At 43.9% G+C, this 12,635-nt stretch overlaps 1 protein-coding gene across 1 annotated transcript in view; it reads left to right on the plus strand.

Annotated features, from left to right (window-relative positions):
* Window positions 1-7,473: 7,473 nt before the first annotated feature.
* Window positions 7,474-12,635, plus strand: part of MYO5C (myosin VC) — a 717,152-nt gene continuing 711,990 nt past the window's right edge. Inside the window, exon 1 of the mRNA XM_069222459.1 lies at window positions 7,474-7,787. Within this exon, the coding sequence (XP_069078560.1) occupies window positions 7,761-7,787 (27 nt within the window). The 5' untranslated portion in view covers window positions 7,474-7,760. The remainder of the gene's footprint in view (window positions 7,788-12,635) is intronic.

Raw genomic sequence — 12,635 nt, forward strand, 5'->3', positions numbered from 1 at the left:
GCTGAGCTTTATATCATGTGCAGGGCAGCACGGAGCCAAGAAAGAGTTCAGCCAAAAGGTGACATATTAAGGACCCTTCCGAATCTCCCGCAGAGAGGATTTAATCTACATTTCATACAATGACCTTCAGGCGATTATTGATAAAGCAGTTAATAGAGTCTTGGAAAATTCTTCAAAAATAACTGAATTGGTTCCATCAGATGCTGAAAGTTGATCCAAGAGTCCGAGTGGGTGAAGACGATACAGCATATTGGGGACAATTTAATTCTGAACTAGCCAGTATGTTTTTTCTCTAGATATTGTCTACTATTAGACCTAATTGCAAGAAAGCAAAGGGTACTTTCAAGAGAGCTTGTGCAGCTATAGATTTTTCATTCTAAACAGCAACTTATGCAGTGTATACTTGACCAGGATTTATTAGCGGCGTTCAGTTCGTTTGACACCATACAAAGTGGTGAGGACTGTAATAAAACATTGGGAGACACGGCACTGATGGTAGTACGGCTTCTGTCAGACACCACTTTTGCTGTTCTGCGTTCAGCTTCAACTGAGACAGGGACAGTACTTCGTGTGGAAGTTTGGAAATTGGAGGTAGTTCCAAGGTCTTTTATTTCTCATCCAACATTTAAAGGACAGAAAAGTTTTGGTTCAGAACTAGATGGCATTCTAAAAAAAACATCTGCGGACACAAGAAGTTGTTGCAACCTTTCAGCTCAGAGAGGGTAAAATCTCAGTTTTTTCATGGATCCCATCAACCTTCAATCAACAAAGCAGAAAGCCGTCTCACTGGCACGCTCATTGTCAGAAAGCAGCATGCAAAGACAAATCCAGACCTATTAAAAAGTGGCCATATTATAAAGTTTCAAACTGGTGCATTGGGCACAGAAAGGGATAGTACACCTTAATACTGATAACTTTCTGCCCGCAAGGCAGACACTAGCTGGTGACTCCCATGAGGGCAGCACATTCGTCAAAGATGGAGCGCTTACACTGTTCAGGTGGCATCCGCCAGCACTTCAAAAGGGGGACAGAGAACTCCATGCAGGTGGGTACAGTGAAAGACTGTACCTGCCTCCCGGGGAATTTCTGGAGGACTGCCCTCAAGAGGTGCACTTATAGTGTAGCACACAGTACGCCTCCTAACGGCCCTTTGTGTCTGAGCCTGAATCCATAACCCAGTGTAGGTGCAGAGGCAAAGTACTTCCTTCATTTGCATGGAGCCACTCCCCCATGCAAATCAGGAAATCCCTCTTGAGATAGAACCAGCGATATCTGTATTACAGACAGGGCGGGTTTCTCTTCTAGGGCGCTGGGGTCAAACACCTCTAATATCCAGAGTTATAATGCATTGCTAAAAGTATGCAACGCTAAAACTATCTAGCTGTCACCCTCATACGGAGCATGAGCAGTCAGGCAATGAAAGGCAGCCCACTGTGCATATCTGGGCTTACCTTTTTACAGCCCGTCAAAAAGATGTGATTCCACACACACATTTGCTACATTACATGCTATAATACGAACAGTTTGGGCTAAGGACTGTCATGCCTGAGTGGATGGTATGTGTGCTCCCCCTGCCCTGATTGAGGCACTTCTTTCTTCCATGGTCCTGAGGAGGCCTGTAGTTGACAGGGACCAAAAAACGTCAACACCTTATTTTGAGGAGTTGCTTGAAACTAAAAAGACATAAAAATGTGTGTGGAAATCACATCTGTTTGAAAAGAAGTGGATGGAAGTGTCCCCTAGATGTATTCTCTGTTCAAACTACCTTCTATGTGGACTGATTTCATAAATTGAGGACTACTGCCACACAAGGTTGAGTAAAACTGGAAGATTGGAATAAGACTGTAGTGAATTGTATTTGTATCTTCAGCCAGAAATCTGGCACGGTTTTTGTTTGTCTTTTGAGCTTTAGTGATTTGTTGATGTATGTGATATGTCATGATGTTTTCATACTTCTGGTACTAGGTGCATTAAGCAACAGGCTATTGCATGATTCTGATGAATTATAATAAATGTGTTCTAAGCAATGATTTACTATATTTCCAGTGACTAATTCATGTATTTACTGTTGCAATTACGAATGTAGCATTTTTTCCCATTACAAACCTCTTTTTGTGTTTACTATATTGGTAGAAGTTGGCAGGAGTGTGAGAGCATCTGAAGGAAGCGGGACTCGGGAAGGTGCCCATCCTGTACACTCGATCTGGAGTAAGGTTGGCAAAGTAGAGACAGTAGGTCTGTACCAGCCATAATCTAGAGAAGATGGTCATGACTCGAGGAGCCATCAATGTGTTATGCCAGTCATCATCCTCCATAGCTCCCAGCCAGCCCTCCAATCGTGTCCTGAGATGGTTCAGATCCAGTGCTTAATTTGTAAATAAAAACGTGCCGGTGCTCAAAGTCCTCCGGTTAAACCCCCGGCTGCTGCAATTAAACGTGGGAACAAGGAATACTGATGAAGCCATCTTGGGCCTCTTCACTCGATATAAAGCCGCTCCCTGTCCCTTCAGCTCGCTCTAGCAGCTTTCTACTTTCTCCCTTTGTGACGCTTTTTTATGTTTCCCTTCCTCCATCTTTCCCATATGTGTCTTTTGCTCACAGCAAATGCTTGAGGCAGAAGAATAAGCCCTGGTCCCCCCAAAAAAGTGCCAGTGCTCAGCACCGGAAACAGGCACAAATTAAGCACTGTTCAGATCACTGGGGGTATTATTAATCAATGTAGATAAATTTGAGAGACGGTGTCCTTTCCCAAAGTACCCATGAGAAGTTAAGCCTATAGGGTACTGTTACCAACACGTTTAAAGGGGCTAGAGGATTCCCCTTTTGAGTCATTACGATCAGTCAGTACACCTTTTTGCATTTCTTTCAGCAAGCACTTCAGTAAAACAAGAAATAGGGGCTCTGATAAAAGATGCTCCATATGATACAATTTTCCTGGTAAAGTAATCCTAAAACCATTGCAAGAATTTTTTCAAGGATTATTTGTAGAATTAATTTAAAACAAGGATTTTTCTTTTTTTTTGTTTCAAATACTTCATCACTGGAAAAAGAGAAAATACACTTACAAGACATTAAGTATGAAATATTAATTTACCTACAAAGATCTGAATCTTTTTGTTTGTGTAATTCTCTTTAGGTTACTTACGGAACAACTAATAAGGGCTAAAGACCTGCAACTCCTACTAACAGTCTGTGGGTCAAATTTGCATTTTTGCCTGCATCAAATCAGTGAGTGAAAAAATGAATTTGGACATTCAGGGTTCCTGGGCTTCTTGTGATGAAATCAAAGGCACATAATCAAATGAAACATGCATGGGTGCTACACGGCTTTCATTGGATACATTGACTCATTATCAATCTTTGCAGACTACAGGTCAGGATTGTAAATGCCAAGCAGGAGTATTGTCTTGTGTTTGAACAGATAAATCAGAAGGCACTTTGTTAGATTTCATATTTGTGAGTAAGATCGCTGTAGCTTATACTTTTTGGTTTTAAAGCATCACGAAAAAGGGAATACATGAAAATACACAATAAAATCAATTGTCTGTTCCAATGTTTTGTTTATTACTGTTTGATTACTTGATACATTTTCACAATGTTAGGACTGGAACGAGGAACACGAGACGTAGAGGAAATTAACCTCTTATTTACTGATAATCGTCATCATCCCTAGACTAGGTATTCCTTGTCACAGTCAGTTAGAAATGGGGTTTTTGGTCGGCAGTCAGGTTACCCTCTGTCCAAGCAAGAACCCTCACTCTAGTCAGGGTAAGTCACACACAATCCAAAATTAGCCTGTGCCCACCCTCTGGTAGCTTGGCACGAGCAGTCAGGCTTAACTTAGAAGGCAATGTGTAAAGTATTTGTGCAATAAATCATACAATACCACCATATAGCACCACAAAAATACACCACACAGTGTTTAGAAAAATATATAATATTTATCAGGATATTTGTAGGTCAAAACAAATAAAGTTGCAATGTGAATTTGTAGAGATATCACTGAAAAGTGATATAAAGTGTCTTAAGTCTTTAAAAAAGCAAACAAAGTCTCTTTCAAGCACAAAGTACCTGGTTTGGAGTGGAAAACCTCCTCAGAGGGCCACAGAAGAAGAGATACGTGGAAAAATGGTGTGTGCGTCAATTTCTCCCCAGAACACACGGACTTGCGTCGTTATTTTTCACGCGGGGAAGTCGTGCGTCGTTTTCCGGCACGCGGACAGTCTCTTTCTGTGGATCGCGGGGATTACCAGATGTCCTGGGTCTGTGCGTGGATTCTCCTGCTTGTTTTCCGGCTGCGCGTTGTTCTGCGGGGCTGCGCGTCGAAGTTTCGCTCACACGGCAGGCGTCGCTTCAATTTCTCCTCTGGAGGTCGGGCGGCGTTGTCCTTGCGAGGCCGTGCGTCGAAGTTCTGGTTGTCCCGAAGGCGTCGCGTCGATCAGCGTCGGTGTGCAGCGTTTTTCTCGCCGCAGAACAAGCTGTGCGTCGAAAATGTCGGCGCACAAAGCGTCCAACTGAAAAAGAGAAGTCTTTTTGGTCCTGAGACTTCAGGGAACAGGAGGCAAGCTCTATCCAAGCCCTTGGAGAGCACTTTCACAGCCAGACAAGAGTTCAGCAAGGCAGCAGGCCAACAGCAAGGCAGCAGTCCTTAGTAGAAAGCAGACAGGTGAGTCCTTTGAGCAGCCAGGCAGTTCTTCTTGGCAGGATGTAGTTTCTGGTTCAGGTTTCTTCTCCAGCAAGTGTCTGATGAGGTAGGGCAGAGGCCCTGTTTTATACCCAAATGTGCCTTTGAAGTGGGGGAAGACTTCAAAGAGTGACCAAGAAGTGCACCAGGTCCCCTTTCAGTCAAATCCTGTCTGCCAGGGTCCCAGTAGGGGGTGTGGCAGTCCTTTGTGTGAGAGCAGGCCCTCCACCCTCCCAGCCCAGGAAGACCCATTCAAAATGCAGATGTATGTAAGTGAGGCTGAGTACCCTGTGTTTGGGGTGTGTCTGAGTGAATGCACAAGGAGCTGTCAACCAAGCCCAGCCCGACGTGGATTGTAAGGCACAGAAAGATTTAAGTGCAAAGAAATGCTCACTTTCTAAAAGTGGCATTTCTAGAATAGTAATATTAAATCCGACTTCACCAGTCATCAGGATTTTGTATTACCATTCTGGCCATACTAAATATGACCTTCCTGCTCCTTTCAGATCAGCAGCTGCCACTTCAACAATGTATGAGGGCAGCCCCAATGTTAGCCTATGAAGAGAGCAGGCCTCACAGTAGTGTAATAACGAATTTAGGAGTTTTACACTACCAGGACATATAACTACACAGGTACATGTCCTGCTTTTACCTACACAGCACCCTGCTCTAGGGGTTACCTAGGGCACACATTAGGGGTGACTTATCTGTAGAAAAAGGGGAGTTCTAGGCTTGGCAAGTACTTTTAAATGCCAAGTCGAAGTGGCAGTGAAACTGCACACACAGGCCTTGCAATGGCAAGCCTGAGACAAGGTTAAGGGGGCTACTTAAGTGGGTGACACAACCAGTGCTGCAGGTCCACTAGTAGCCTTTAATCTACAGGCCCTAGGCACATATAGTGCACATTACTAGGGACTTATAAGTAAATTAAATAGTCCAATCAGGTATGATCCAAAGTTACCATGTTTAAAAAGGGAGAGAGCATATGCATTTTAGCACTGGTTAGCAGTGGTAAAGTGCGCAGAGTCCAAAAGCCAGCAAAAATGAGATCAGAAAAAGAGAAGGAGGAAGGCAAAAAGTTTGGGGATGACCCTGTCAAAAAGCCAGGTCCAACACAGTCCAATATCCCTTCGCTCTATCACTATGGCCCTGATTCTGACCTTGGCGGACGGCGGAGGCCGTCCGCCAAGGTACCGCCGCCAAATGACCGCACTGCGGTCAGAAGACCGCGGCGGCCATTCAGACATTTCCTCTGGGCCGGCGGGCGCTCTCCAAAAGAGCACCCGCCGGCCCAGAGGAAATGCCCCTGCAACGAGAACGCCGGCTCAGAATTGAGCCGGCGTAGTTGCAGGGGTGCGACGGGTGCAGTTGCACCCGTCGCGTTTTTCAGTGTCTGCAAGGCAGACACTGAAATACTTTGCGGGGCCCTCTTACGGGGGCCCCTGCAGTGCCCATGCCATTGGCATGGGCACTGCAGGGGCCCCCAGGGGCCCCACGGCACCCCCTACCGCCATCCTGTTCATGGCGGGTTTCCCGCCATGAACAGGATGGCGGTAGGGGGTGTCTGAATCCCCATGGCTCCGCCGCCATGGAGGATTCCCCCGAGCAGCGGAAAGTCGGCGGGAGACCGCCGACTTTCCGCTTCTGACCGCGGCTGAACCGCCGCGGTCAGAATGCTCGTGGGAGCACCGCCAGCCTGTTGGGGGTGCTCCTGTGGTCAGAATGACCCCCTATATCTCTTCAGATCAGCCACGGTATTTCACGCAATAGTAGAGTGTGGCTTCAGTCTAATGGGTAGGGAGGATAGAATATTTCCAAACAGAGAGAAAGAAAGGAAAAATATATATTTAATCTATACTAAAACCAAAGTAAAATAAATAGTAGAAAGATTTAAGGCTGTGAGAAAATACCTGTCTAATTGACAGGAATGATCACAAGGTCAGAACTTGGGCAAGGAAAACCTAGACCAGGGGTTAAACAGCCACTAGACCCTGGCTTTCATTGTTCTAATGACATCATCAAACACATTTTCTTCACTTTTCCTTTCGAAGGCTTTTGCATTTTTTTTAAAGAAAGCTGAAGGCATAAAATACATCTATTGCTCGATTTATCTCTTGGCTAACTTGAGAAGTGACATGGTGGGGTGAATCTTAGTTTCACCCGAAGGGGTGCTGTTCACCACTTGACTTCCAAGACCTACTTTCAGCCCGGATGCAGCTCTGGAAAAAAAAATGAATCTTGGTCTTGCATCTGGAACACAGTTTGCTGTTGAGATGTGACAGTGAAGGTTTGGTGGTATTCTGGAGAAGAAAAAGCCCCCACCCAGATTCCTCGGAAGCTAGTGCCTCAGTCCAGCCCACATCAAATACCTATAGGTGCATCTTGCTGCTGTCTTTCCTTCAATTAAATGCATTTAGTTCTCCATTGTTTGGAAGCAAAAAGCACATCGAGAGTAGGCAGGACGTTGGCAGGAAAAGCTGTGGGAGCCGCCGTTGGTGTTGCCCCACTCCCTAAACGTGTAAGTCATGTTCTCCCTGACGGGCACGTGCTGCCTAAATGTAGAGCCTGTGGGCCTGTGTAACATGTCTAAGACTGAAGCATTTAAGTCATATGTACCTACCTGTACTACATTGTTTAGATCAATCTGCTCTGGGGAGGTAGGTGCTTTATGTTTGGTAAATACTTTCTGTTTTCTTATTTAACTAGCCAAAGAGAAGTTTTCAGCGTCCTGGCCACGCGATGCCCAGGGGCATGCACAGTCACTAGTGCGCGCACCCCTGGGCCATCTCAGGGCGCGCGCCGGTTCACGGAAGAGAGCGCCGCGAGACTCAGGTGGCCTGTGTGCGCACGAGACAAGAGGGAACGAGCTTGGGACCAGCAGGGGCGGTCTGGGCAGCCGACGCGAGGTCTGGAAGTAAGGCACTCCTGGGCGGCCAAGGATCGGGGGCCGTCGGCGGAAACCAGGCAGCAGGGAGGGGCGGATGCAGCAGGAGGGACCGCCCGGAGTGTCCGCTTCTCACCTGTACGACGGTGACAGCTGGGATCTGGCTCCTCCGGAACCCGGACGCCCCCCCCTATGGCGCTGGCCGAGCTCTATACACAGGTAAAACTTGCGAACAAAGTGCTGCATGCTTGGGGTCTTCTTAAACGGAGAGTCTTTTACAGGAACCTTCCTGGAGCCCGGGGAGTTTACTGTCTCCCAGCTGCTTTCTTAACAGTGCTTATTACCTGTAGCGCCCCCACCCCTTCTGAACTGCACCTGTTAGGTTTCGGACGGCCTCTCGCGAAATGTGAGCCCAACTGTTATTTTTTACGTATTTTTTTCTGCTTTTTCTTTGACAAACCCCGCAATCTTTTTTGCATGAAGTAGCAAGTAGCAGTGCAGTTGAACTTTGTGATGTTTGCATCTGTGCATTGGCACGGGCCCTCGCTCACTGCGGAGACTGCGCGTCGAGCGTGTTGTGGTAATGCTGAACTCTTCTCCATGGAGACCAGCACAATCCAGCCTGAAGGGGACTATTTCATCGGGTACATCGGGTCACAGCTCCCTCATTCCGCGGGTCTTTTTCAAACGTCTCTTTCGTGATGTTCGCTAGACCGTGCATTACACAGGAGTCTGGAGTGACGTGCAGGTACACTGCGTTTAAGGCGACGATGTACAAATAGCACCCACACTAGCGACCCTTGAAAAACAGCAAGGGCTGCACCATTGCCCCGCAGTGGCCGCACCTGTTCAAGGAAAGGCGTGTTAAAGTTTAGACTCGGTCGCTCCACCTAAAATCATACCAGCCTCTCGGCAGAAGATGGGCTCCGGAAGAGGGATGCCAGCACATCGTTTTTCCTTCATTGTCTCTTGAGACAGGTCTAACCGATGCTTCTTGCTTTGTTCTGGTTGTTATCCCATTAGTAGTGAAGTACTCATATTTCTATGGGAAAGACCACCTCTGGCCTCTCACCTAAAGCGATGTTAACCTATGATTCCCTGGAAGAAAAAGGCAGAAAGTCAGGAGCTCATTTTCATTTTGCATTTCACTAGGTCTGCCAAATGGAACCGGGACATATACCATCACTATTTTTAAGCCAACAATGTTGCACGGTGGGGCTTGTATTTGTGCTTTTAACAGTGTTACTATGGACTCAAAACCCCAACATGTAACGAAGCATATACATCTGGGCCTGATTCACAAAAATAAACTTACACTTTTGTATGTGTTTACGATTGTTGGCTATTCACAAAGGGATTTACGAGTAGTATGTTTGAGCGCCGAACCTCCGTACATAAATAGATAGGACAGTCCTATCTCTTTATGTGTAGAGACTCCACAAGGGTAAAGATACCACTTGTAAATTCTTTAGTGAACAGCCAACGATTGTAAACTTACACAAAAGTGTAAATTAACCTTTGAGAATCAGCCCCCTAGTGTCTGAGTTACACAATGTGAAACCAAAAACTTGAGAATAATCCCAGCTTCTCCACTTAACCAAATTGTGGGATCCTAGGCAATGGTTTCATTTCCGTTTACCTCCTTTTTCTTCGTTATCACATACATGGCTTCACAATGTGTGCTGTACAAAACCTTCTGTGTTTTATTTAATGGACTGTAATGGAATAATAAAAATAGAAACCCAGGCCACCCAAATAATTCACATAACAAGTGACTCGTGTCTTAGTTCACTATTGGCATTGTTGCCAGGGTGGAGGGAAGAGTGAATGTTTCTAAATTAATGTTTGAAAATTATCACTTTAAAAAAAAAAATACTTGTTAATGCACTGTTATAATCTGATATACTAAGGCAAAATGGTACAGTTTTTGAATTTTTAAGGAACATTATCATACTTTTACACTTTTGCTGCGTGACGTCTTTAAAAATGAAGGCGTTTCTAAAATTTAGCAGTGCAGGGCACCCTAGATACTTACTTTCTTTAAGTTCAATTACCCTTTCAATAAATTCTTGCCTGTTTATTTAACATTTTTTTAGTTTTAGTGCCGAGTCGAGTAAACAGCACCTAAGTGCTGCTTTTGACCAGGTGCTGCATGTAAAGGTCAGGAGGGCCGCACTGTGAGTATCACTGTTTAAAAATGTAATCTAGTCTGTTTCAAAAACTGATTGTTTCACATGTAAAACCAAGCAAGAAGTCTACTGACATATATTCCACAATTGTTCACTCTCTCTTTAACATCGTACATTAATACCGATATTGACAATTGTGGGTGTGTGACCTCCTAAATTAGGAATAGGTGACACGTAATAGGGCAGTGACATCTACTACCCTCAGAGGTCGACTCAAATCTTTTGACTCAGACAGGAGTAATATCAAATCAAGCAATACGAACCAATAGCAATAAACAACAATAGGCACTAAAGAGTCAGTAATTTACACTTACTATGACCTATGTGGCCATGAATCACCACACCAGTTTAGTAAAGTTTAAACATTTAGGCCCACAATTATGGAAAATGGCTCACAACTGTGCTAATGCAGTTGTGCGTCATTTTATTTAGCGTGAGCTAACGTCATTCCATAGGTCCAGCCGTGCGCCATATTTAAGTAATGGGGCACAATGGCGTTAAGGAATGGTTAGTGTAAAAAAAAAAAATGACGATAGCCGGGGGAATGGCGTTAAGAGGAATGGTGCTAGTGGGTCTGAAAAGACGTTAGGCAGCAAATATTCTGGGGAACAGGGTCAAGACTGATTTGCATATGGCTGAGTCCAAACTGGGGTAGCATGGTGAGCAAAAATAATTGATGGATTATACCCAGATCTATGACTGGCGGTAAATTTTTGATTCTCTCTGCATTCCATCCATCATTTGTGTTTGTTTGCTTTAATCAGCCTAGCAGCATTTTCTGATGCACACGCAGCCAAATAATGACTCCTGTCGAAGTTTAGACAGGAGTCATGCCCACCACCCCAATGGCCACCACAGAGGACCAGTGTCCCACGGGCAAGCCCAAAATACCCAGGGGCAGGCAGAGGGCCCCATGTAAGGGGCCCCCAATGGCACTACACACACATACACTTACCTGCAACTTACATGGGATGGGCTACCTCCTCCTGTAGTGTCCCTTTGGTGCGGGTGGTTGTGTTGCTGGGGCCTGGGGTGGGCATCTGTGTGCCCAGTCCATGGTGTTCCACCATGGAAATGGGCTTACCTGCACCCTAATGCCTTGTCTGACCCAGGCGTTATATAATGGGCCAATGCGGGCTTAGCACCATTATTAAGGCCCACCTCCTACTTGCCCACCGTTTCTGCGCCTGGAGATAAATATGGCACTAGGGGCTTAGCGTTGTGTGTTTGACGGGAACGCCTACCTTGCATCTCATTGACGCATGGTGGTTTTGCCATCCTGAACATGGCGCTAACTCCAATATTCTGACTCTAGACAGGTCTAGTGTCAAAATATAAATATGGAGTTAGGTTAGGGCCATTTTAGCACGAAAATTAATGGCGCTAAAGCGACGCTAACCATCCATAAATATGGGCCTTATTGTCCTTATACTAACAATGCTAAAGTCACGCAAATAATATGCAAAACCAGATGACAGCAATGCAAAAACAAAACAGATTGTCCAAAATGTCTGAAGAATTATAGTCTGATAATAGCAACCACCATTAAACATTCCAAAAGAATTATACAGTATAACAACAGCATTATTTGAAAAATAGCAACATATTTCATTAGTTGTGCAGTTGAATCAGTCATAATCAATTAATAAACATCCAATTCAATTATTGGGTCAGACATCCCTACTTCTGTTTCTAATTTGAAAAGCATGTGTGGGCTGGGCTTTGGCACATGCAAAAATAAAAATAAGGCAAAAATTAATTTGGAAAACATCTAAACTATGGCACTAGCAAAAATGTGGTTGGATTTCTAAGGAAACCTGCAAAGAAAACAAATGCACATTTGTTATATCTCGCCTAAAAGAGACAGCAGTTAGCAGAGTCTTCGTCAGCAGAGCGCAGGAACAGCAGGTCTTCAGCGATCTGCATCAGGAATATGAAAAGGGCAAGAGCTCAGTAGAGTTGGGCCTAAAGTATCTGAACTGTTAGAATTATAAGTCATCTATAGAACTATATATAACTAGACATAGGTATAACTGCTCTATTGGAAATCTGAAAGTTCTGAACTACATCATCTAGAACTTTGCCTAACTAAAGCCATAAAAATCATTAACTAGACTCCTATTGGACAAGATTATGAGGTGTGACGGTGAACCAATTTGATTACATCCTTTCTCCACTTTGTAACTTTATTTACGTTTCTTCGAGACAGACCCATGTTGACGCTCCTCTCTGGATAACAGTTTTGGCAGAATATTAACATTGTAAAAAACAGCACAGCACATGACAATTTAGCAAACATTACTTCCTTCCACAAACTTAGACCCATTGTTAAAACTTTCAGTTTTATCACAAGGAAGTACAGAATGAACAGGGTGGAAAAAGACAGTAGATTTCCACTGTGAGCTTTCAATAAAATGACTAATAGACAATATTTGCAAAAATAATTTAAATCAAGTCAGCATAACATCTTAACACTTTACTGTGGATAAATACTAAAGCGTAGGTCTTTTGAATAATACTAATACATGAAGAATAAAACTATTTTAATATTCAAACCATATAAGTCTCATAATTAGTATTTCATAACTCTTAATTAATGTCACGTATTTCAAATCATATTTAGTACAATATTTAATCAGTATTAATTTCAAATCATCAGTTTTATTGATCAGTGTTAATTATCTTTTGTGAGAACAAATGGTTATTATCATCAAAATACATTTCCAAAGTAATTTATTAATTCACATAGAACTCAAGATGGTGGACACTGTCAACCACATTTCAAACATGAACGTTTAGATTTTTAGTTTGATTTCCTTTTAATTCATGTAATTTATAAGATTTGTCTACTCATATGTTATGAATAATGTTTAGTCTC

Source organism: Pleurodeles waltl, chromosome 3_1 (genome assembly GCF_031143425.1).
Source record: "Pleurodeles waltl isolate 20211129_DDA chromosome 3_1, aPleWal1.hap1.20221129, whole genome shotgun sequence".
NCBI lineage: Eukaryota > Metazoa > Chordata > Amphibia > Caudata > Salamandridae > Pleurodeles > Pleurodeles waltl.